Source organism: Mauremys reevesii, linkage group 22 (assembly GCF_016161935.1).
Source record: "Mauremys reevesii isolate NIE-2019 linkage group 22, ASM1616193v1, whole genome shotgun sequence".
NCBI lineage: Eukaryota > Metazoa > Chordata > Testudines > Geoemydidae > Mauremys > Mauremys reevesii.
Window position 1 is genome coordinate 5170281 of NC_052644.1, and position 24733 is coordinate 5195013.

The window sequence follows — 24733 nt, forward strand, 5'->3', positions numbered from 1 at the left end:
GAGTGTTAATGGGGAATTCTTAAGTAATTAATATAATTAATAAACAATCAATAGGTCAGGCAACAGTTAAGCTAAATAGTTTGAGCTCCTGGAGTCTGTCGCTGTAAGGCAGGTTTTCTAATCTCTTAATCGTTCTCGTGGTTCTTCTCTGACTCCTCTCCAGTTTATCAACATCCTTCCTGAATTGTGGGTACCAGAACCAGACACAGGATCCATCAGTGGTCACACCAGTGCCAAATACAGAGGGGAAATAAATAACCTCTCTGCTCCTACTCAAGATTCCCCTGTTGATGCATCCAAGGACTGCATTAGCCCTGTTGGTCAAAGCATTGCTCTGGGAGCTCATGTTCAAGTGATTGTCTGCCCCCTGCCCAAAATCTTTTTCAGAATCACTGTTTCCCAGGCTAGAGTCCCCCATCCTGGGAGTACGGCCTGCATTCTTTGTTCCCAGATGTACACATTTACATTTAACCATATCAAAATGCCTATTGTCTGCTTGCGTCCAGCTTACCAAGTGATCCAGTTCGATCTCTATCAGTGACCTGTCCTCTTCATTATTTACCACTCCAATTTTTGTGTCATCTGCAAACTTTATCCACAACGTATGTTTTCTTCCAGGTCACTAATAAAAACATTAAATAATGTTTAATAACGTTAAATACACCTGTGCAAGGCTGACTCCCGACTTAGTTAGATGTTGACACCAATCAGTAAGCCAGCTTTTAATTCACTGAAAATTCATTTAATTCATTATAGCTTCCTAGTTTTTTACTCAAAATGTCATGAGGTACGAAGTCAAACGCCTCACAAGAAGTCTGTTATATCAACACTGTTATCTTTATCGACCAAACTTGTGATCGCATCAAAAAAAGGTATCAAGTTAGGTTGACGGGATCTGTTTTCCATAAATCCATGTTGATTGGCATTAATCATATTACCTTCCCACGTCAGCCACTCTATTTTGCCCAGGATTGATATGAGACTGACAGTCCTATAATTATCTGGGTCATCCTATTTACCTTTTTAAAATATTGGTACAATATTAGCTTTCTTCCAGTCTTCTGGAACTTCCCCAGTGCTCCAAGACTTAGTGAAAGATATTATCATTGAACAGTATTTAGATTCCTAACTTCTACTGAAATGAATGAGTGAGGTGCTTAAATATTTTGAGGATCTGAATTCAAGGAGGTCGAGATTCTCTGACATTGTTCACAGCCCCATATGCGATCAAAACAAAGGCTGAACCAGATGGCAGGAGATGCCGAGAAAATCAGATGGGGAAATCACTTTGAGTTTTAATGATTATTTAAAACTTGGTGGACTTTGTCCTGAACTCCACAAACGAAGGGACTAGGTCTACAGTCCTTCCTGAGGCAGAACTTCCACTGACTTCAAGGCCGTGTGGGTATGGGGAGCTTGCTGGAAACTGTTGCTTCCTGTCTGATCTGCTTAAAAGGGCAACATACTTGAAGTGGGGTCAGCATACTTAAAGGGGGAATGCACTTTGGAAAGTCAGCACCTGTGCAGCCGTGCATGCGCTGTCAGGAGGAGGGAGTGGTGCACTCCAGCTGGAGAGCGTGGGATCATCATGTTCAGTTTTTGCAGGGAAGTGTTTGCAGCTACTGCTCTGCATCTATTGTGTTTCCTCCCTCCTGCCTCAGTCCATGCTGCCCTGTAGAGCGTGAGGCTACATTAACAACCCTTGAGGGCTCAGCCAAGTGCTAGTTCATCATTTAGCAGCAAGGCATTCCCTGGGAACTATCCCACCCTCTGACTCCACCACCTCAACCAAGCTTCACAATCATTCATTGCTATGTACAATATTCAACTGTTTGTTTTAAATTGTTTAAAATGTATACTGTAGGTGTATAGAATGTCTTTGGTGAAAAAAATATCCCTGGAACCTAACCCCCCCGCCCCCTCTTATGGGGAAATTGGATTCACTTAACATCGGTTCGCATAAAGTCGCATTTTTCAGGAACAGAACTACAACGATAAGTGAGGAGTTACTGTACTGAAGCCGCAGCTCCAGGAACTGTGACTGGGTGAAAATCTCATGTTTCACTGCAAAATAAAAAAGTGTCTGTCCCTCATGCTTGCACAGAAAAGCTTGAAAACCTGATCCAAGGGCCCCCTAAAGGCTTAATAACCAGAAAGCAGAGTAAAGGAACCCAACGTTTACTATTCTTTAAAATCTCATGAGTCTTATGCCAATCTCATGATTTTTAAGCATGTGGGGCTGGCGATACTGGCTGCTGGACCAGATTTTCTGTAAGTGTATTCAAATTATATTAAGAACTTGGCCTTTCAGCTGAAGATCCCCAGCTTTACACACATGAAGCAAGCCTCATGCTTCCCCATGGGAGAGGGAGGAAAGTATCATTAGCTCCATTCTACAGGTGAGAGGAAGTAAGCTGTCCTACGCTTCACACAGGGAGTTAGAGAATATAACCCAGGTCTCCTAGCTCACATTTGGATGCTTCCCCTGACTAATGGGCAAATGCCTGGGATTTCCTTGTTATTAAATTCTCGCATTTCTGTTACTCCTGACGCTGTCCATGAGTAAAACAAAGGGTTAATAAACTCAATTTCCTTTACATTGTGGAGGCAGTTTAGTTACGTTTCTACACTTTGCTCAGCTTGGGGCAACAAAATGTGGCTGGTTATTTTCACTTCTTGTTTAGAGGCAGTTTTGGTTCCTCGTTCTCCCACACCAATCCCGCGCTGCCCTGTTTGGGTTCCCAGAGCTATAACAGGAAGGCTTAAACTAAACCGAAACATCCCACTGAATCTTTAAATGAGAACATTTCAACTCCTAGCTGTATAGATCGTCACCTTCTCCTTTCCTTTTTCCTTGAAAAACTGAGCCGGGGCTCAGCCAGGGCATGGGCAGCTAGGCCTAGGAGGTGGAGCCAATGTCAGATGCCAGCAACCAGAGCCGAGGATCAGAGCTGGAGTCAAATGCCAGGATAGGGAATGGGCTGCAGCAAGGCTGGGGCGAGGCTAGGCAAATCCCCCTTCCTTTCACAACTTCTTGGTGTTCCCTCCAGGCTTAAGTAGCATGCCTGGACCAATCAGGGACTCTGGGAGCACGTCCTGTGGTGCTTGGGCCCACAAGGCCCACAGCCTGTAGATTGCTCCTCAGCCAGAGCTCTTGTGTGGCTGTGTGAATGCAGCAGTCGCTCAGGGACCAGCAGACCCATGTTCTAGAGCTGCAGATCCTCCCACAAACTACCTGCTGGGCCTCGATTCCGTAGGACTGCACCATTTTGAAGGGGTGAGCAAAAGACCTTGCTGTAAAGGCGTGAAACAGAACCAGCTGTGGTTATAAATATGTCTGCAATATCCCACGCTGGGCTCTTGATTCTCTGGGGTCACTTACAGCCAGTCACCATAAGAACCACACTTTGCAAATCTAGGATGAGACTCTATCCTGAGCCCTGCTGAAGTCGATCACTGAACTCGCATGACCTTCAGTGAGAGCAGGATGGGTCTTAAAAAGTGCATCACCAATATACTAAACAGCTGCACCTCCCTGCCAGGCCTTGCTCTCAGGCCTAGGCCTCAGGCAGGGTGAGTAAATTCCCATGTGCTGCTGCGGTTCAAGCTAAACATGTTACAGAGATGGATAAGAGAGTTGGACAGAACCTATTGGATCAATTAGTCCCCTCCCCCCTCTCTTACGGTGTAGACCCCCAGCCGCCGCCTGTCATCGGTTGTAAGCTTCTGTCTCTCTCTAGTGCCAGCAGCTTCAGAGCCTCCCAAAGCAGGGCAGAGCCTCACTGACTAATTAATCTCCCTGTTCAAGTTCTTCCTTCTAGTTAGCCTGAAGTTGTTCATGACCCCACAGCTGTCCCCACACTTGAAGCCTCAGATGGGTAAGAGATCCCCAGCCCCTAAATGAGGCAGCAAGGGCAACAGGCATTAAGTTGGTCCTCTTCCCGCTGATCAAAAACAGCTGTGGCTTCTCACGTCCTCTCAGAGAGCAGCCCCAAAACCAATCCATGAACTGCAGACCTTTGCTAGAAAGCAGAGAGTCCCACCAGTGACCCAGTGAGTCTGGGAGCCGCGCTGAGGCTGCATCTCCATGAGGTCTCCCCTGGGTTGCTTTGTTAATTGTCCTGTCTTTGTGGTCAAAGTGTCTCACCTGGTCACAAGCCCTTTGGACAGTCCCCCCAGCCCCAAAGCTGAGCGTAAACTCTCCCGGCTTCAGTGGGCCGTACCAGCAGCAGTGGGCAGACAGCTCCCCTAGCAGCAGCATGGTTCACACCTTCTGTTGGCATCAGTGATATGTTCAAGAGAGAGAGATCCCTGCTCCCTGGGCCTCTGAGTCTGATGCTCTCTTGGGCCCCAATGCAGAGGCAGAAGCCAGGGCCCTTGCTTATTTCCCCTTATCCAGCTTCTTCTGGTCTGGGTTTGGATATTCTGGATTCTCGATCACACCTGCACCGAACTTCAGCTCCAAAAAGCTCCGGTAGTTGTTGGGCGCCAGAGCCGTGAAGCCAGCAAACGGCAGGGGTAACAGGGGCTTGAGGAAGTGCTCTGGGAACTCCACGTCCTGCCGGTGGTCCATCCACGTGTCCTTGGTCATCAGCCCGTTCTTGGGGTAGAAGGGCCAGAGGTCAACATGCAGGTGGTTGTGCTCGCTGTACTGCACACGGTAGAAGTCGCCCTCGATGGCCTTCTCCCAAACAAAGCCTTTCTCGTCCACGATGGAGCCAGACTCTACGTTCCTGAGGAGGTCGCAGTTGGGAATGTCCTCCAGGTATATCCCTAGATCCACGTCATAATCCCATGGGATGATGTCCTGATGTCGGGCAGCCCCTAGGAGCGTCCCGCCTTCCAGCCAGTACCGCACCCCGGAGGTCTCCAAGATGTTGATGACGTACTTTGCTGTCTCCCTCAGGGCCTGTAGACAGCAAGGCGGGGTCCAGCGGTTCTGGTACAGATATTCCGGCGTATCATCATGGACGGTGCCGAAGCAACGCGGCGTCTCTTTGCTGCACCCAAACCACTGCTGCTTCCCATCCTCCAGGAGAACCCGCTTGATGCCGAAGTCTCGGAAGAGCTGCAGCCGGCTGGCTTTGGCACGGTTCTCTGCCTTCCATTGGTTGTGAGAGGAGCTGAGCAGAGGCTGGTGGGCTGAGGAGAAGGAGACGTCAAGGATTCGGACCGTCCAGCCCCGCAGCGATGTCTGGACGAATAGGGAGGTCAGCAGGGGCTTGGCCAAGGGAGTGGAAAGGTTGAAGAGATCCTTTGTGCGTAGCAGAATCACGGCGTCTCCCTTCAGAGCTGTGCAGAGCCTGGTGGACGGCGCTACGCTGTATTCGGCAGTCCACTTTCTAAGGCTGACCTTTAGGGTCAAGCACTGGAGGGGAGCAAGGGACTGCACGGGCGCTGCCACCATTTGAACTCTGCCCTGGTTGGCTCTGAACTCTTCTAACATACGATCCAGCTGCCTTGTGGAATCAACCTTGACTCCATCAGGCACCAGGGCCACATACTCCGTCTTCACGTACATCTCAGGCCTGGACACATGGGCAGGCTGGTCAGGGGCTGGCTTGAGGATCACGAGCTGGACGTTGGGAGCATCCGGTAATACAAGCGGCGGGTACGGCAAGGTATCCGCTGCCACCATGACTGGCTGCTCCGGCTTCTGTTTCAGGAAGGACTGCACCACATCAGGGACGTAGTTCTCAAAGTCCTCAAACTCCCTGATGATAACGGTCACCCCGGGCCTCTGGGGGACAGGCAGCAGCCGGGAGCTAGGCTGGACGTGGTCTCTGTGTCTGTGCAACATCCGCTGCTGCAGCCTCGAGACGTAGTACAAAATCAGCAGATTGATGACAATGGCGAGCGCTAGGACCCCCTGACAGAACGTGATGCGCATCTTGTGAGGCAGCTGGGTCTGTTCACCTGGGGAATGATGTTATGTGGCTGTGGTCTCTGCACGAGGCAGCCAGCAGCTTCCCCAGGAGGCTCTGGGCTCATCCATCCCAACACAGCTTACTTGCTGGTCACCCTGGAAAGAAATGCACATGGAGTGTGAGTGCCAGGGATGTTTGTGGCTAGGGAGAGCCTGCGTCCACTGCTCAGGGGCTGCCTCCCCAATCCTATAATTGGAGCGGGGGCTACTAGACTAGATGGAACAAAGGGTTTAAAATAAAGGGTCCGATTAAAGACAGATGCTCCCCCCAGCTGACTGCCACAAGAAACACAGTCCCCTGATTCTTCAGGTTCACCCAGGGGCATCTCTAAATTAAATCTCTCCACTGTCCCTCACTGAGACTGCATGGTTTAGTGCAGTGGTCCCCAACGTGGTGGGCGCCATGGCGCCTGCCAGGGCATTTATGTGTGCCCGCCTAGTGCCTAGCAGGGGAGAGAAGCCACAGCCCTGCACCTGCCGGGGACAGAGAACGGTGTTCTTTGTTCCCGGCAGGTGCTGGGCCTGCCTAGTGCCCAGCAGGGAAGAGAAGCTGCGGCCCCACGCCTGACGGGGACAGAGAACTCCGGGGCTGCAGGCACCAGTGTTCTTGGTCCCTGGCAGGCACGGGACCCGCCTAGTGCTCAGCAGGGGAGAGAAGCTGCGGCCCCGTGCCTGCCGGGGACAGAGTACTCCGGGGCTGCGGGCACCGGTGTTCTCTGTCCTCACGGCTACTCTCCGGTTTTTCTCTGGATTCATATATTATGATGAGCTAAGAGGTGAAAACATTATTTAAATATGAAGGTTTTTTGTATTATTTAATGTACAAATACAAAATAAGCCTTGAAAAATTGTTGGCGCCCGCCACACTCTTCTGAAAACATGAATGTGCTACTGGCCACAAAAAGGTTGGGTACCACTGGTCTAGTGGGTAGAGAATGGCCAGGGACTCAGGACTCCTGTATTCTGTTCCCATCTCTGCCACTGAACCACTGTGCATCCTTAGACAAGTGACTGCTGCTCTGACGCCTTCGAGGAGCAGTGGGCGCTGTCCGGGGTTCTCTGCTCGGTGTCCCCGTCAGGCTCCCTTCTTATGACCCTTTGACCGCACTCCTGTCCCTGTTCTTTTCTTAGTTGTCCCCCGAAATTAGTGGGTTTCTGAGGTCCTGTGGATCCTCCCCTTAGGCTGAGGGGGGGATCCTTTAGCATTGGGTGGGTTTCCACCTGCACAGTTTCCCGGAAACCCAATAGATACAATCCCCATCTGTAATATAGGTGCAATAATGCTCTGTGCCCGTTTCCCCAGTCAGTAGCAGAACCAGGAATAGGCTGTGGGAGTCCTGTCTCCCAGTCCCTTCCTCAAAAGTGGTGTTTAGATACCAGTCTGAGCCTCCCTCAGTCTGTGTTTATTGGCTGGTTATCAGCACAGCTCAACCACGGAGCAAAGCCAGCCAGTCAGCGCAGGTTGGAACTGCCTGACCGAACTGCCACTCCCAAAGGAGCTGCAGCCAGTGGAAAGGACAGACCTCAGTATTGTAGGCATGTCTGAACTCAGGATTCCTCCTCAGGCACCTGGAGCTTCCGTCTTGCTGGGAAAATAGGAGCAAGGAGACCATCCAAAAGTTCTGAATTGTTGCACACCGCTTCTCAACCTGCATTAACTGCTAAAGTTCCCAGAACAACAGATGCGCCATGTCGAGGGGGCTGCTTTATTTAATCTTGTTTGGATCAAGCTTGCTCATTTCCCCAGAGGGATCAAGGCCTCCGTTTTAAGCACTAATTTCTCTGCAAATCCACCTTCCCCTGGTGGGAAAGGAGTGGGGAACACAGAGCACAGTACCCTGCACAACAAAAGCCCAGTTATCAGGAAAAGAAAACCCAACTGCCCTCCTAACCTGGGGGCCCTGTTACAGGCAGGCCTGCTGAAAACAATTTGGGGCTCTGGTACATCATGTTCACTGGGGCCCCACCTCCTCCCGTTTTGCTTTATTTACACAGATATTTTTTTTTGGGTGGGGGGGTTCCCCATGTGCTTGAGTCCCTGCTACAACTGTCCACCCTTTCACTCCCTCTCTTGTCAGCCCTGGGAATACCGCTCTGCACTGTAAGGAGCCAGTCTGTCAGTAACACACCCTGCATCCCAGGAGAACTCTGTTAATGCAACTGTAGTCCCATACCCTGTACCTTGAATCACCAGGATCTCCGTCCCAGGTCGCATGAGACAACCCCAAGCCCCAAAGCTAAGACCCAGATCTGAACTTTCCCCAAGTTTGGAGGTGTCTCATTTGGGGGTTCTGGTCTGAGCTCAAGTCCAATCTAACACGATGCTCTCAGCAAATGGCTCGTGGCAGCTGCTCGCCTCTAATCCCACTGTCAAGCAGCTAAAGCTCTGAATGAGACCCACTGCGACAGATAGAGCCTGGGGTGAAAACATCCTCCAGATTCCAAGTCAGAAATCCCTATTTTTGTGGGACTTTTGAGGAAGCAGTGTTCTGTGCTCCCTCTGCTGGCTGAGCTGCAGCATCCAAGTAATCAACATCGTCCCCCAGAGCTGTGCACATTCCTAGTGATAACCATGCTCAAACAAGGAAGCCCAGCAGGCAGATTTCCTTTGTTGCCTTGGAGAGTTTAGGAGCTCACAATGCGCTCACTTTCCTTTAGTTAAAGCTACTCTCCATCCAGTAGGTCAATGAGCTCCTGGAGCAGCCACACGGTTTAAAGTAGAGCAAGCCCTGCTGTGCCTCACTGTGCTTCTTCAACGCTGCTCCGGCCTCGAGATGCAGGAATTTAGGAACCAAACCTAGAAAGAGGCAAATGTCACGCAGCGGTGATTCGATCAGGGGAGCTGGAAGTCAGTGTTGGCTTAGTGGTCAGAGCAGGGTGTCCTCCTGCATCCCATTCCCACCTCTGCCACTGATTCACTGTGTGGCCTTAGACGCAACTCCTGAGCTGTCTGCACCTATCTCTCTAGCTATAAAATGCAGGTATCTTTATCTCCCCGCCTTCTTTTGGGAGATTCAGCTAGGAGAGCTCTACACTAGCAACATTTGCCAGGATATAATGTAGGTTGGGGAGTGATTTTTTGGATGACATTTCTATGCTGGCAAAAGTCCTCGGGTAGACACAGTTATGCTGCTATCGCTTATTTCACTCAGGGAACTGGCATAATCTATGCCAGCAAAAGCACTTTTTTGCCAGCATAAAATGCATCTGCACTAGATCATGGATTAAAAGGCCAGAAGGAACCATTGTGATCACCTAGTCTGACCTCTAGCTATGCCAGCAAACCTTTTCCAGTGTAGATTTGGTCTTAATTAAAGTGTATAAAGCACTCGGAGCTCCTCAAGCAGAAGGTGCTGGAAAAGCGCAATCGATTATTAATTAGTACTAAGCCAGACTCCTTTCTGCCTCGGACTGCAGCAGCCAGGGGCGGCTCCAGGCCCCAGCACGCCCCAGTGCTTGGGGCGGCAAGGCATGGGGGGCGCTCTGCTGGTCACCGCGAGGGTGGCAGGCAGGTTGCCTTCGGCAGCATGCCTGCAGAGGGTCGGCTGGTCCCGCGGCTTCGGCGGACCTCCCGCAGGCGTCCCTGCGGAGGGTCTGCTGGTCCCGCGGCTTCGGCGGCGCCTGCGGGAGGTCCGCCGAAGCCGCAGGACCAGCGGACCCTCCGCAGGCAAGCTGCCGTGCTTGGGCCGGCAAAATGCCTAGAGCTGCCCCTGGCAGCAGCCTAGCCACAGTGATCTAAGTAGCTGTTAAAACTGTATGTTATAGACTAGAATTAAAAGAGGAGGCAGTAAGAAAGATGAACTGCCCTCAGAATTAAAAACATCTCTGGCTTTGTCTACACTACACAACTTTTAGTGAAAAGTCGGGCAGTGTAATGCTGTTTGTTTGCCGACAAAATACTTCCACCCCCTACAAATACTTCCACCCCCTAGGAGTATGGTTCGCATTGTTGACAGGAGAGCGCTCCTGCTGACAACCAGCCGTTTACACTGCCACTTGCCCTGGAAATCTTTTGTCTTTGGGGCTGGGGATGTTTAAGCACCTGTGAATGACAAAAGTTTTGTCATTCAGTTAGCAATGTAGAGAAAGCCTACGATTCCCCAAGGAGGCTGAAGTTGAGTTTTCTCAGCATGCAAAGGAAGCCTGGTCTCAGGGAAGCTTTTCCACTAGCGGGCTGGCTGCATTGTTAAGCCAGGGCTCTGTAGCTGTTTTGTTGCTTGCAATCTTGTCAGCATGGGTTTAGTTTTTTTAATCACTTGTTTATAAGCACCACCGACCTTAGTCTCCTCCCCTGCTGCTTTGTGGGATTGAAAGGGATCCTGTGTCAAGCAGCATTTAAGAAGATGGGTTTAGATAAACTTGAAGTTGTTAAAAAGCCATTGTATTAATCTCTGCTCCATTCCCAATGTGTGTAAGTGGGGGGAATCTATGTAAAATTGGAAAGGACAAAGCTATATTAAAAGGCACTTAATAATCCCTTGCCCTGCTCTAGCACCTTCAAAGCATGGTTCTTAAAAGACGTTAATGAACTAAGCTCCACAATCTGCCTGGGAGAGAGGCATTGTTATCTCCACTGAAACTGAGGCACACAGATGGGAACTGATTTGCCCAGTGTGAGTCAGTAGCAGAATTGGGAATAGTAGAACCCAGGAGTCCTGACTCCCTCCTACAGATGCCAGAACACCAGTGACACCCCTAAAAACATCCTACCCCACAATGGTCCAGGAACAGACAGGATGAGAGTGAGAGGCTAGACAAAATCCAGATGAAATGTGGCGGGAGGCATATTTACCTGCCTTCTCTTCCGGGGACATCTGAGAAAGGGGACCCTGAAAGGAGAAATCAAACAGGTCAGATGAATTAAGACCTAGAAAGTGTTTCACCAGCCCTGTCTTTTTTTTAAAATGCTGTTTCCTTTCAGACAGGAATAAGGAAGTGGAACAGAAACAGAAAGTTGGGCTGGAACAGAACCTCAGACCCAACCCTTCCTACCTTCTGGAGCCAAACTTTATATGGATAATAAGAATGTTCATAGTTATGTTAGATAGGTTAAAAAGGGATATATGTAATATATTACTTATATATATTATATGTATAATCTCATATATATATATAAAGGATATAAACCCCCTTGCTTCTGGGCAGACACAAACCTTTCACAGGGACGGGGTGGGGGGAATTTCTCCTCTATGGTTAGGCTATTCCTCAAGTGTCTACATAAGGGTTTGTTCTGCCCTTTCCTCTAAAGCAGGTGGTTCTGCCCACTCTTGGAAACAAGGTACTGGAAAAGAAGGATCCAATCCTCAAAGTTTCCAGAAGAAATCAGCTGGAATTTTATTAGTATATAGCATTAAACGCTGGCCTGTGTGAAATGAGTTGGGGGGCTCAGTCCAACTCCTAGTGGACGTATGTCCACATTAAAAAAAAAAATCAACAATCCCCCATCCCTATTGGCACTAATTGGCTGCCAGATGGGAAGCCACAGCAAAGACCAAGGAATGAGCGAGCCCCCTCTTACCTCTAAACTGTGTCCCTCCAGGGAAGGGGGAAGGCACCCAGTGTAGTGCGTTTTTAAGGGAGTTGGTTCTCTAGTTGCCTGTGCTGTACTTGTGGGGATGTCTCCGGGGTTGTCAATCTGGCCTCTTTCACCAGAACTAGAAGTAAAAAAAAACATAAAATGATTGACAGGAAAATAACCTTCATTGTAGCAAAGTACTCCATAAGGCAAAGTTTGTAGCTAAATGTGACATCAGCGAGCACTCCAGAATGTGTGTTTCTGGCTCCGGTCTCCCTTCCCAGCTCCTTGTCAAAATCCCCTGCTCAGTCATACAAGAGGAGTCAAGCAAACCATTAGACTCTATGACTGCCATTACAAACAGCTCCCCGACAGTTATGACCACAACCTCTCCGCCTGCCTAGGTTCCAGCAGGACACAAAAGCCCCAAGTAAGAGTTCCACACTATCACAATGCACAATGCCATAAAACAGCGGGATTCAATCAACAACCATTGATCATAGGCTTCGTAGCCCTAGCTTCTGAGTCGGTGTTCTGTTCCTTCCAGCAACGCTCCTGAGGCCTTGGATTTCAATGGTCTTGAAAGGTCTGTCTCTATTTTAACGCAAAATGGCCATCTTTCTAGGCTGTAAACAAGATGCCTGAGGTTTTCCACTCACCTACATCTTCCTCCTCCTAGTTTCTCGCTTTTGAGAAGAAGAAAAAAGTTGACATCACATTATATATTTTTAAATCGGGGAAATGACTGATGCCTGAATGTAAGTGAATTTGTGTAAGAGTGGGGCCCAAGGATGTCTGGACAGAGTCCCATGTCTCTGCTTCCTCTATGTCTATTCTACCCCAATTTCATAGCACTTCTGGACTTGGTTCCTTTGCCACAGCCAAAAATCTCAAGATTTCTGGAGGCAGCCCTGTGAGTCCTCCTAGGTAAGACAGGTAAAGCACACTGATAAACCTGAACACCAACCAGTGGTGGATTTGGGGTAAGGCAGGCAATTTCCCTAGATAAGAAGGTAGAGGGGGAAAGGAGATGGTGAGCACCCTGAATAGTTGAGAGGAAGGGACAATGACTGCTCTGAATAGGGGCCATTATGGAGCTAAGGTGATGGACCAAATGTTCCAGCAGTATGCTTGGGGAGATGAGTCAGGCTTTGATTTGTCCTCATCCAAACCAGACTGAAGTTTCAGCTCTGTGCTAAGAAGGGATCTGCCTTGGAGGCAGAGAGAATAGTACTTTGGGGAGGGGACTGATCTGGGAAGGAGGTGGCCTGTCAATGGGGTGGCCTGTGCAGTCCTGGGTGGAGGTGAGGGGTGAGACTGTGCTTGCAGTGGTGAGGCGCCTATTGCCATGGGGATCTCTACCTGTTTGCTACGGGTGGATGAGAGGCCTGTCCTGCGGAAGCCTGATCGTGACCCCCATTGAAACGGGAAGCTCTCCCTGTCTGCTTGGGATGGGGGTGAGAAGAGACCCTATTCTAGGGGGAACTTGGTTGGGGTCCCCAGTGTAATGAGAATCCCCCTCAGCCTGTTCTGAGTGGGGGGTGAAGCAAGTCTGGAGAGGGGGGCGTTGCCATGGGAACCCCTCACTGGATGGACCTCTCCTTGGATGCTTTGGGTGTCTGGATGTGTGTGTGTGGGGGGGAGAGCAGGCGGGGGGGGGTGTTGCCCTGGGAACTGCTCCCTCCCAGCTCGGGGTGGGATAAAGCAGGCTGGTAGGGAGGGGGTGTTACCATGGGAATCCTTCTCCTTGCTGGGGGAACAGTAGGAGGGTGAAGCAGGCCTACCCTGGAGGGGCCTGTTGCCATGGGAACCCCCCCTGCTCAGGGGGAATCAGGCCTACCCTGGGAGGGCCTGTTGCCATGGGAACCCCCCCTGCTCAGGGGGAATCAGGCCTACCTGGAGGGGCCCGTTGCCATGGGAACCCTCCCTCCCCTCAGGGGGAAGCAGCAGGCCTACCTGGAGGGGCCCGTTGCCATGGGAACCCTCCCTCCCCTCAGGGGGAAGCAGCAGGCCTACCTGGAGGGGCCCGTTGCCATGGGAACCCCTCCCTGCCCCCGTCCCGCGGCGCGGGCCCCATTTCCTGGTGGCTCACTATCTGGCAGGAAGTGCCCCCCCTTACGGCTCCCTATGTGGCAGCCGCCGGGATCCATGATGGAGGCTGAGCGGGTGCTGGTGCGGGCCCAGCAGGCCCCGGGCCCGGCGGGAGCAGAGCCACCACCCCCCGCGCCGCAGGCCCCGGGCCGGGCGGCCGCGGGGGCCGGGCCCGGCGAGCTCAGCCTGCCTGGCATCCTGCACTACATCCAGCACGAATGGGCCCGCTTCGAGGCCGAGAAGAGCCGCTGGGAGGCCGAGCGGGCCGAGCTGCAGGTGCCGGGGCCGGGCCGGGGCGCTGGGAGACGCGGGAGGGCGGGCGGTTACCGGGGCCGCCGCTGCCTCCGCCGCTGCCGCCATCTTGGAGGGAAATGGCCGACGGGACCCCGGGGGGGGGATCAGAGCCCCCCCTCAGGACCGGGACCCCCCGTGGGGGGGATGGGGGAGTGTCAGGGTCCCCCCAGGACCGGGCCCTCCCGTGGGCGGAGGGGCAGCACCCCCCAGGACTTGGGACCCCTTCGTGGGGGGGGCGGGGGAGTGTCAGGCCCCCCCCAGGATCGGGGACCCCCATAGGGGGCGGGAGCTTAGGCTTGGGGACAGACCAGGTCGTTGAAGGGAGAAGTTGGGGTGAGAGATTAGAGCGAGATGCTGAGTGGGGCAGGTATCGGGGTGTCTCCTCCCAAAATTGGGACCCCTTATTTGCAACTAGGGCTGGTGGCTGCTGCTGCCCCAGAAGGCATGAGGAGGCTTGGGGTGAGTCTGAGGGGTGGGGTACGTGGCTGTCGCCTCCCCGTAGCACATGGGGAAGGAGTGAATGAGTTGGGGCGAATGCAGCTGTCACCCTCCAACAGGGAGTTGGGGTGATCATGGGGGAGGAACGTGGCTGTCGTTCCCTCCATAGTGACCAGTGAAGGAGTTGGGGTGAGCTTTTGCGGGGGGAGGAAATGCAGTTGTCAGCCCGATAGCAACAAGCAATGGAGTTGGGGTGAATGTTGGGCCAGGGGCCAGGAAATGTCTGCTGCTGTCCAAGAGGGATGGAAGAAGGAGTTGAGGTGACACGGGGGAAATGTAGTCATCACCCTCCAATAGGGACTAGGGAAGGAATTGGGGTGAGGGCATGGGGGAGGACATGCATCTGTCAACCCTATAGCAACTAGGGAAGGAGTTGTTGGCGGGGGCACAGCCAACATCCAGTCCATTAGGGGGTGGAGGGGGAGAGAGAATTGAGGCGGGACACCTCATAGAGACCGTGGAGGGGGTCACTTCCCTGAATAGCCTCCATGGGTCTGGTCAAGAGGAGCAGCTCCCCGGTTATTGGTGTTTGGAGCAAAGGGAATGACGCTTTCCTGAGATACTGTTTAAGGAACAGGGGGACACTGATCTCCCTCAATAGAGCATGAAGACCAGCAGGGCTGTTCTCCCTGAGTAGCTCTAGGGATGGAATTGGGATGGGAGGAAATGGGAACCTCTCCAAACAACAATGCTGACAGTGCTCAGGGATGGACATTTCCCTGAGTAGTGGCTAGGGCTGTTACCTGCATTAACTTCTCTAAATAGCCACAGCCAGCGGATCTGGGGTTAGTAATTCAGGTGAATTCACTTCCACAGGGTTGGAGGGATGAATTGGTTGGGATGGAAATAGGTGCTGAAGATGTTAAGGGAATGCCCTGTCCCAAACCGCAGCTCAGGTACAGAGAATTCTCCTTCCCGAATACCAGTGGAGAAGGGCGGTGAGCCGAGGACCTTTCAGATCCTTGGCAAAGGGTGTCTGAATGAATGGTGGTACTCATCAGCGCCTGGGTGAGAGAGTTACTACCCCCTTGAACGTAGATGGGTTTGTAGATCACAGGAGAGAGGCAAACAAAATTGGCCAGATCTCATTGACTTCACTTTGTTGCTCTGCTCACACATGGAGAACAGGTGAAGAGCAGTAGCTTATCATGTGCCAGGTGAGAAGGCCTTGATGCCAGCCTCTGGCATGTGTGTTGGATGCTGCAGGCTGTAAGGCATCCCTAGAAAATGTTTCAGATTTCCAGATCCTCATAGCTGGTTGGCCCTGAGGCATAAACTGCTTTTTGGGGTCCGGGCTTGTATATATGATGGCTTATAGCTGGTCTGTATAGCAAGGGGAATTGAAGTGAGCCAAGCAGCGGGGTTTGATGTGAGCAGGGGGGTGAAAGGCAATGGATGGGACAGAGTTGTAGGTATTCAGGCAAAGGAATATTCAGGGATTGAGAGACCGAATCTGGCTGGAGAGTTTAATGAGATCGGGATGCTAGGGGAGCAGTGAAATGGCTTTAGTCTGCAGGGTGAGGCTGAAGAGAGTTGTGTAGGAGGGATTATGAACGGAACAGGAAAAAGGCCATAGAGAATTGCTTATAAAATCGAGGTGTGTCCAGGGGCACAGGGGGGAGGGTAGCAGATTGCACGAGACCTTGGTCTGAGGGAAGAGAAGCATGTGAGTCAGCAGCAGCAGTATGGAGAAAGAGAAACTGATCAAGAAGAGGAAGCTGCAAGAGGAAGATGAGATGGGGCTTTCAGAAGAGAATTAGGATGCAGTCTTGGCTGTGACTCTGATGCCAGCTCCATAGCCCAAACAATGAGACTCTCAAGGAGGAGGTACCCTGGGAGTAGGCTGCCATGTGCTCAACACTTCTATAGTGCTGTCCATCCCCCTTTGTAAACATTAACTCATTAAGCCTTGTAACTTCCCCATGAGACTGTTTCAGTATTCTCGGATATGGAAACTGAGGCACAGAGATGGGCAGTGACTTGACTCCTCTGTATTTGTGGGTGCTGTCAGAGCCATGATTAGAAATTGGGATTTTCTGGCTCCTAGTCCTGTGCGGAGACCACTTGACCATATCTAATTCTCAAGTGAGAAGAGGCAGGGAAGCATTGCTTGGTCTCAGTAATTCCATGGATATCAGTGTCAGGGATGAGGAGGGACTTGCTCTGGAGAGAGCTGATGTTGACATTTACCCAGGAGAGTGGTTAATGGCTGAAGAATGATGGAAAGAGGATTGGGATATTTCTCTTAGAGGTAACAAGGGCATGTTTTGGGGAGAATGCTTCGGGGCCATCTTTGGGAGCTATTAGCTAGCTGTGCCTGGTATAATATGCTTATACTCTAACTTCCCTGCAGCTGCTTAGATTTCGGATTCATCCAGCCAGCTCTGACCTCAGCCTTTCCTGTTTGGAAGAGAGAGAAAGAGAATTATCATGAGGGCTAGGAAACAAGCAATGCATTCTGAACCCAGCCAGTGATACTGGAGTTAGCAATGCACATTTGCTGCAGCTGGTTACTGAAGGGAGCGGGGATGTGGCTGAAAAGCCAAGTGGAGGAGAACAAACCCACCACAAATCCTCTTGCCCACCTACATTTCATAACTGTGGGTAGGGAGCGCTGTGGCAGAGGAGCACGTAAAAGCGCAATCAGAGCTCAGCCTCTGTGTCTGTAAGCATCATGGGAGCATCCTTGTGGCAACTGGGACTCCAGGGGAGAAGGAAGGAGCCAGGAAGAGCATGATGAGGAGCAGTGGAAGAGGGAACGTGAAAACAGCTGCAAGGATGGGCCAATGGCTAGAGCCCTACCCAGGGCTGTGGGAAACCTAGGTTCAATTCCTGCTCCACCCCAAACATCCTGTATGAACCTAGGCACGTCACTTTGCTTCTCTGTGTTTCAGTTCCACATCTGTAAAATGGGCCTAAAGATTGTGTGGCACTCAGATAGTGTGGTGATGCGGGCCAGATAAATATTCAAGATAGCTTGGCAATTCACATGAAAAGTCCATCAAACAATATTAACTGCATCACTTCAGCATGTGCCTCGCTTACACATCCTTAAGGAGACAGATTTAGCTAGAGATCATGTATTGCTCGGTGGGTTTCACCTGCGTTCTCATGCGCCAGTGCAGCTGGTGAAAGGAATTGGCCACTCGGTGTATGTGGCAGCATTTGCAAAGAAACCTTTGCATAATAGAGCTTCTGGATTGTTGCCCAAGGAAGGTTGCAACTTACCGGCCTTCCTGCAGACCTCATCTGCTAACTGTAGGACAGGCCTATCCATGCTTCAGTGCAACTTTGTATTGCCCCACTAAAGGCACCCATTTTAATGCTCTACGTTTACGTTGGCCCTGCTGCTCCTAGGAAAGGACATATATTAGGGTACGTCCATACTACCCGCCGGGTTGGCGGGTAGCAATCGACTTCTAGACGCGATATATCGAACTCCGAACGCGCTCCCGTTGACTCTGGAACTCCACACCGTGGCGGCGTGGCGGTGGCGAGCAGAGGGGGCGGACCCGATCGCCGCCGTGAGGATGGGGGTTGTACTTGAACGAAGGTAGTTTGACACTCAGCTACCGTCATTCTAGCTGGCTGAAGTAGCTCGAGAGTGTAGACCAGGCCTTACAGCGCACAAACCCATGGCTTCGGCAGTGTAAGAGGTGGGCATGGCTTAAGACGTTCTGATTCAAAGGTTGCAGACTAAAAGTCCTTCCATAAAGTCCCATTGCTTTAGGCCTGTCTAGTTTCCCACATTCCTGGTGGAAATTCTAAGGTATGTGTTGTCAGAGAGAGCAGTTTGTTTGTCAAGTATCAGAGGGGTAGCCGTGTTAGTCTGGATCTGTAAAAGCAGCAAAGAATCCTGTGGCACCTTATAGACTAACAGACTATGTTTGTGTTACTGCTGTGCTTTTATCTCCACTCAGACCTTTCATAGCAAAATGGGACATACAGGTGAACAGGGTTAAGGCTGTTTGGGATCTTAATTGAAAGGCCTGTATGGAAATTATCAGTTGATTAATTTTAGACTTCAGCTTGGAATTCCTTGGTTTTCTACAGGACTAGGTAAAACTATAGTGTTCTTCACATTTTTCCTTCTTCAAATACTTTCTCAGTTTTAACTCCATCTTGCTAACTTTTTTTTTTCTCAACCAGGGAACTTCCTTAGTCTGACAAGTGAAGTACCGATCCCCCTTCCTATATGGAATTATTTATTCTACACCAGGCACTCAAAGTACGCTGTAGCCTTGGTTACCTGCATGTTATTTAGCATACTTTGATGTCATCTTTGTTAGAACTGCACTGCTGTTTCTTCAACGCTTCAGCCTTTAAAAAAATGGTTCAAGCTGGCCAGTGTGCATGTGGACTCCCAAGAAGTAGGAATCTGAACGTTTTTGCCTTCATGAAATCTTTCAACCTAGTAAGATCTGTGAAGTATTTTAAGCAGTCCCTGTGGGTCATAGGCTCCTTGGGAGTGATTGCATTAACCTGCGGGATGGTTTGTGGGGTTGAGTGTGATGGGCCAAGAATCTTTGTCTCAATCCAGCAAACTCTATGACTTTTATGCTTCCCCAGAGCTCACATAGGGTTCAGCAGGCCAAGAAGTTATAGTGTTAAGTTAGGTTCCCTAGGAGTTGCTGTGGGAAGTGGAAGCTCTTTAGGAATGAGTGTATGGGCACACACTGGAAGGTGTTCCTTGATCCAGTCTCTGAGCGGTGGTTAGCACAGTCCTTTTCCATCTGCAAAGTGCTCTTTCCCCACCCCCCACCTCTAGTGAGGTTGGTCGGTCGGTGTCAGTATCCACACTGTACAGATTGGGAAACTGAGGCACCAAAATGGGAAAGGCCTTGCTGAAGTCCCTGTGAGTCAGTGGCAGAGCCAGGACAAGGACTTCAGATTCCTCGACTCCTAGTCCTGTGTTCGTTTCATTCGACCAGAGTTTCAGCCTTTGCAAGTAGGCAATCCCTTATCTGAAGTTAAAACTTTTTGCCACCCCATTCCGCTTACTATAAAAGTTAGATTAAAAATATATATTGGTACTGAGGCTAAGTAATTGATTTGTGTGTGTGTTTCGAGAGCTTGACAGAGAACATATGACCTTGAAGAGTCAGAGGATGTTGGAAGTGGGGTAGCAAGATCTTCTTTGCTTTAGATTGTAATAAAAATGTCAGTGCCTCACGATCCTTCCCACTTCCCCCTCATGGGGGTTGTGACCCAATGTTTGGGAAACACTGCACTAGATGGTGGTACTCTAAGGTCGGTTATGTTTGCGAAGGGAATTCTAGTCTTGATCCTTGCACGGTGATCTGGTATGCGAAGGCAGGCTGAGTTGAGCTAGATCAATTCTTGTAGCCAGAGAAGGCTCCAGGTTCATCTGAGCAGGTACGTTGCCAGCAGGAGAGAGGGGTTGTGGAGGAGATGGGAATGATCCCTACATAGATGGCAACAGTGCTCCTTTGGGGTTCGACTCTGCTACCCTAGAGCGTTGGGCACAAGTAGCTGACGTTAGAAGCTCAGAAAGCTGGGCATATGCCATGAGTTAAATGATTGGAAATGAATCTGTAACAAGTGCTTACCATCACTGTTTGCTGGGACAGGGTTTGACTGATGGGAGCATGTCGGACCGGAAATCTGGCTAATAAGCAGAAAATCTGTGTTAATAGACTGGTGGTTGGGGTAGGGGGTTTAAGAAGGTGTCAGCTGGCGGATGGTGGAGCCAGCTCGCAATCTCGCCTTAGGAGCTGGCAGGCAGTTTGGCATATGGTGCAGATTCCCGCAGCTTAAGCCAACAGACAGTCATTAAGTGATGGAAACGTTTTGTGATTGGGTTAAATTGCCTGTAGAAGGGTGAGAAAATACACACACGAGCTCAGTCCAGAGTGGAGCAGTCTCTCAAATGCAATGGAGCATGAGGAGTGGAATGAGCTCCTCACGGCCCCTGCCCAGCAGCGGGCAGGTCTGCAATTAGCTGGATTGCTGCTGTGTGAAAGAGATGGAGGAGGGAGGTGTTGTGGAGGCCTTGCAATGCCTTGGGCTGAGTCCACCCTGGCATTAGCTGCCTGATGCCACTGAAGTCAGAGATGCACCTGCAGGACAATTGGCCTGTTGTTTTTATCAGAATTTTGGCACTGACATCGGAGGGAAAGGATGGTTTTGTGGTTAGGGCAAGGGAGCGGAAGTCAGGACTCCTGGGTTCTGTTCCCACCTAGGAGGAGTGGGGTCGAGCAGCAGGGCTGGTAGTCAGGATGTCTGGGTTCTATGCCCACCTCTGGGTGGGGTTGGGTGGGTTAGAGAAGTGGGTTCTACTCCCACTTCAGCATTTAGGCAACTCCAACTAGTATAGAACGTGTCAGCATGTGTCCTCAGCAACACAGCTGCTGGAGCACATCAAACCTGTCCCTCACTCTCTATACTGGCTTCTTAGAGCATATTGAATCAAGTTCAAGGTCTTGGTCCTTATCTTCAAAACGCCACGTGGCCTGGGCCCAACATATCTAAAAGATCATCTAAAGCTCCCGGAAAGGCTGTGGTCGACAGCTCTGCTCCTCTGGCCCAATGGACTCTCAACAATAGGAGTAGAGATAGTCCATGCGGGAGACAGAGCGTCTCTAGGAGTGGTCTGAGACTGTAGCCCGAACTCTCCCAGGAACTAAGGATTATCGTAACCCTCACCACCTTCCACTCCAACTACAAGGAACATTTCTTTGACCTGCCTTCTATAAAAACACAGCAACAAGTACCCGTATATTAAAAGAAAACAGACACCCCTATCAAAACCAGACAGTCCACTGCATGGCGTTTCTCCCTCTGGGGAGAGGAGGAGAGACCGGCACATGACCGACGTGTAGTCATGGTGCGCTGCTGGAAGGCACTCAGATACTACGGTGATAAGTGTGGTTAAAATCTTCTGTGGAATAGACCAGAGTGGGGGCTAGTGGTTAGAGCGGCGGTGGGGGAGCTGGGAATGAGGACTCTTGTTTTCAATTTGAGACCCTGGTCCTGCTTTTCTATCTATGGGATTCTGGGGTGGTCACTGCGCCTCTTGGTAAATCTGTAAAATGGAGAATAATGGCTTCGGCTCTCCCCAGGGAGCTGTGAGGCATCCTGTGTTACAGGGGGTGATTTTCTTTCAGATCCTCAGATGAAAGTGGCTGAATAAATTAGTGCCTACGCCCTGCACTGATTGGGAATGTTGGCGCCGTACACAAGCAGCTGGGCTGGTATAACTGGCACTGGTTTTTGGGTTCTGCTGGAATAAGTAAAAAAAAATAATCATCCTTTACCCATTTCTAGCACTTCCTGTATGGGGATCTCCAAGCATGTTAGGGCAGCATAGGTATGAGCCAACAACCTGCGCTCCAAGCCCTTATGGGACCTGACTGATCTTGGGCTTGGTTCTTGTTCCTACAGGCCCAAGTGGCATTTCTGCAGGGAGAGAGGAAGGGCCAAGAGAACCTCAAGACAGACCTTGTGCGCAGGATAAAGATGTTGGAGTATGCCTTAAAGCAAGAGAGGTAAGAGATGCAGCAGCTAGAGGAGATGGGAACACCCGGGAGGGCTGTGGCTTTGGGGAGTGGGCTGGCCTGCTTGTCACTCCCCATGTTTCGGGGGATCCTTGGAAACTTCCCCTCCCAGGCAGACTCCCCCAGCTTCGTTTTCTCCAGCAGCAGAACAGGTGCGGGGCCCTTCACTCTCAGAGAGGGCCCTGTAGTCTGTTAGGTTACCAGGGTTAGGATCTGAAAGTCTCAGCCATCAGTTGTGATCCCTTGAAATCTTCTGCTACTGCCGTCTCATGAGTCCAGCTGCAAGGGTTTCCGAACAGTGATGGGTGCATGGCCACCCCCCATCCTCCTGCCACCCTCCCCCAGCTCATATACACACACGGCAGCACACGGGGGTGTTACTGGCTCTCGGGTAGAGCCTAGGGAATCATGAAGGGGCCAGACTACGGTCAGTGTCTGACTCTGGTCTGGAAGGATGCATTGGCCTTCTAGTGGTTAGACTAGATGAGAGTGGAGAAGCACGTGTTATGACTCCTGGGTTCAATTCCAAGCTCCAAGGGGAAGGATTGCCAGGTGGTTAGAGCAGGGGTGCACGGAGAGTCAGGACTCCCGGGTCCTGGTCTCCATTCTGAGGAGTGGTTGGAGCAGACTCACTGCTCTATAATATGGAAATCGTGCGTTGCCTCAGTTGCTTTAGGTTCACCTCAAACTTCGCTTTTCCACATTCGTTCAAGGTCGAAATACCACAAGCTGAAGTTTGGCACTGAACCAAACCAAGGGGAGAAGAGAGCGGATCTGTCAGAACCAGGTATTGTACCATGCGAGTGCTCTCATACCCATGGTGTCCTATATGTTCTGCCCAGTCCCCTGCTCGTGGATACAGACATGAGTTCTGTGATTGCGTATAGCTGGGATGTGGGATACTATGGGCTCGTGATCTCAGGGTTAGATTCTTTCCAAGGGGTTAGCCTGGCACTGACAGCTGAGGGCTTGGGTTTGAGGCTGCTCCAGGGCCGTGGGTGACTTATGGAAAAGCTGGTGCTGAAGCCAGAATGGAATCCCCATGCCGGGTATGCGTCACTGACACCCTTTCTTTACTGTCCTCTCAGTTTCCAATGGTCCAGCGGAAACAACTTCACTGGAAGGCAACCCACTGGTGTGGAAAGAAGGGCGCCAGCTGCTCCGGCAGTGAGTATGAAGAGCCTCCTGGGAGGGGCCGAGGCTCAGGAACTGAGCCCCCAGGGGAAAGTGGGCGAATGGGGAGCTGTGTGATGGCACAGGGGAAGGAGGAGACTAGTGTCCCAGTCCTCTGGCCATCAGTTCAGTAGCATTATCCCCACGTGTACCGGGTGGGAACTGAGACGCTGAGGCTCCCTCCTGGGCCGCTGCTCCGTGGGCTGAAGCGCACCCACCGTGCAGCGAGACTTGGGGGGGCTGGGCCCGGCCCCACCCCTGGGCTGGGCGGGGCGGAGAGTTGTCAAACACAACAGAGAACAGATTAAAAGGTGAGGGTGAGTGGGCTGTCTGTGTGTCTGTCCTGCTCCTTGCTGCCCAGGGGTGTCGCAGCAAGTGACTTGCCCGAGGTCACCCAGCAAGCCTGTGGCGGTGCTGAGAGGATAGAACCCAGTTCTCCTGACTCCCAGCCCTGTGCCTTATCCACGGGCCCACCCTTCCTCTCTGCAGCTACGTTCCCTTTAATGAGGCATCTGCCCTCTGGCTGGGAGAGCCACCGCCCTCTGAGGCTCAAATGCTGCTGGCAGCGTGGAGGGCTGTCATGCTGCACCCTCCTCCAGAGAGGGACTCGGAGGATCTGCCTGGGCCTCCCCCATGCCCCCTAAGTCTGTGCCGCCTGCTTGGCATCACGGACAAAGTGAGGGAGAGCACAGGACTGCGAGGGGGAAGTTGTCGGGTCTGCTTTGCTGACCTGGAGCAGTCCCTTTCCCATGCCGGCTCTGGAGAGATTGCTGACCCGCAGTGTCTCTAAAGTGCTTGGAGAGCCGCAGACGACGGAGAGTGTTACGATGTCCTGCCCTGCGCCCTCGCTCTCAGCTCGCCTTTCTCCCTCCCCGCAGGTACCTGGAAGAAGTGGGCTACACAGACACCATCCTGGACATGCGCTCCAAGCGAGTGCGCTCCCTCCTGGGCCGCTGCTCCGTGGAGCTGAACGGCACCGTGGAGCCCAGCGACTTGGGGCTGGGCCCCGCTCCGGGCCCCACTGGGCTGAACGGGGGCGAGTCGTTGCTTGTCAAACAGATCGAGGAACAGATTAAAAGGTGAGTGGGCAGCCCTCTGTCCTGTCCGTACACCTTGCTTCCCTCCTGTAGGGGGCATCGCTGTTCTATGCCTCCTCTTGAGTTATGTCAGGGGCTGTGTGCTTCTCTTCACTGGGGGTTGTCTCACAGGCTGCTGCATGGATGGAGTTTGGCTGCTAGGGGAGGGGTTGCTCTGCTAGATGGATGGATGGGGATCTGGCTGGCAGGGGAGGGGAGTTCCAGCCTGGAGTGTCTTGTGGGGCAGGGGAGGTCTCTGCTGGATGGGAGGGTTCTGGCTGGTGGGGGGAACGGGGGGTGGGGGCGGGGGGTGTCTCTGCTGGATGCATTCAACCCAGAGTCTGGCTGGTAGGGGAGACAAGTGATGCACTGCGTAGAGGGGGATACACCTGCTGCAGGGAGGGGTCTTGGCCCTCATTCTGCTTGGTAGAAAAGGGGCATGCTGCCTAGATGGCACTTTGCCTGGAGTCGGCCTAGTATGGGGGAGCTGCCCCCACTGAGGGGTTTTGCATGGTGAGTCAACCCAATGGGATGTGCCTCTGTTCGCTACAGAAGTGTTGATATCCAGCTGCAGGGTGCCATGGGAGGAACATCTGGGCCGTGGAGATCTTCTAGCATAGGAAGCGGAGCAGGATCCTCAGTG

The 24733-nt window shown here is 51.7% G+C and overlaps 2 protein-coding genes across 16 annotated transcripts in view; one reads left to right on the forward strand and one right to left on the reverse strand.

Annotated features, from left to right (window-relative positions):
- Positions 1-13944, reverse strand: LOC120388240 (fukutin related protein). Of its 12 annotated transcripts, none has more exons than XR_005590536.1 (6): positions 13860-13944; positions 12101-12127; positions 11445-11580; positions 10719-10755; positions 2836-6022; positions 1-622 (listed from the first exon to the last, which is right to left on the reverse strand). XR_005590536.1 is itself a non-coding variant. In XM_039509925.1 (5 exons), exon 5 carries the CDS (start codon positions 5888-5890, stop codon positions 4382-4384), a length of 1509 nt encoding a protein of 502 aa, XP_039365859.1. In that variant the 5' UTR covers positions 5891-6022; positions 10719-10755; positions 11445-11580; positions 12101-12127; positions 13172-13266; the 3' UTR covers positions 1726-4381. The 12 variants fall into 12 exon arrangements, 1 of the variants encoding a protein (XP_039365859.1); XR_005590534.1 differs by lacking the exon at positions 13860-13944 and adding an exon at positions 13458-13574; XR_005590535.1 differs by lacking the exon at positions 13860-13944 and adding an exon at positions 13338-13389.
- STRN4 (striatin 4) overlaps positions 13547-24733 on the forward strand; it is a 26334-nt gene continuing 15147 nt past the window's right edge. The window contains exons 1-5 of one of the 4 annotated variants that reach the window (XM_039509922.1): positions 13547-13808; positions 21729-21832; positions 22555-22628; positions 22930-23008; positions 23893-24093. In XM_039509922.1, the coding sequence (XP_039365856.1) occupies positions 13569-13808; positions 21729-21832; positions 22555-22628; positions 22930-23008; positions 23893-24093 (698 nt within the window). In that variant the 5' untranslated portion in view covers positions 13547-13568. Of the gene's footprint in view, positions 13809-14323; positions 14585-18507; positions 21203-21728; positions 21833-22554; positions 22629-22929; positions 23009-23892; positions 24094-24733 lie in introns of those variants that run through there. The other 3 variants (XM_039509920.1, XM_039509923.1, XM_039509924.1) reach the window with 3 other exon arrangements.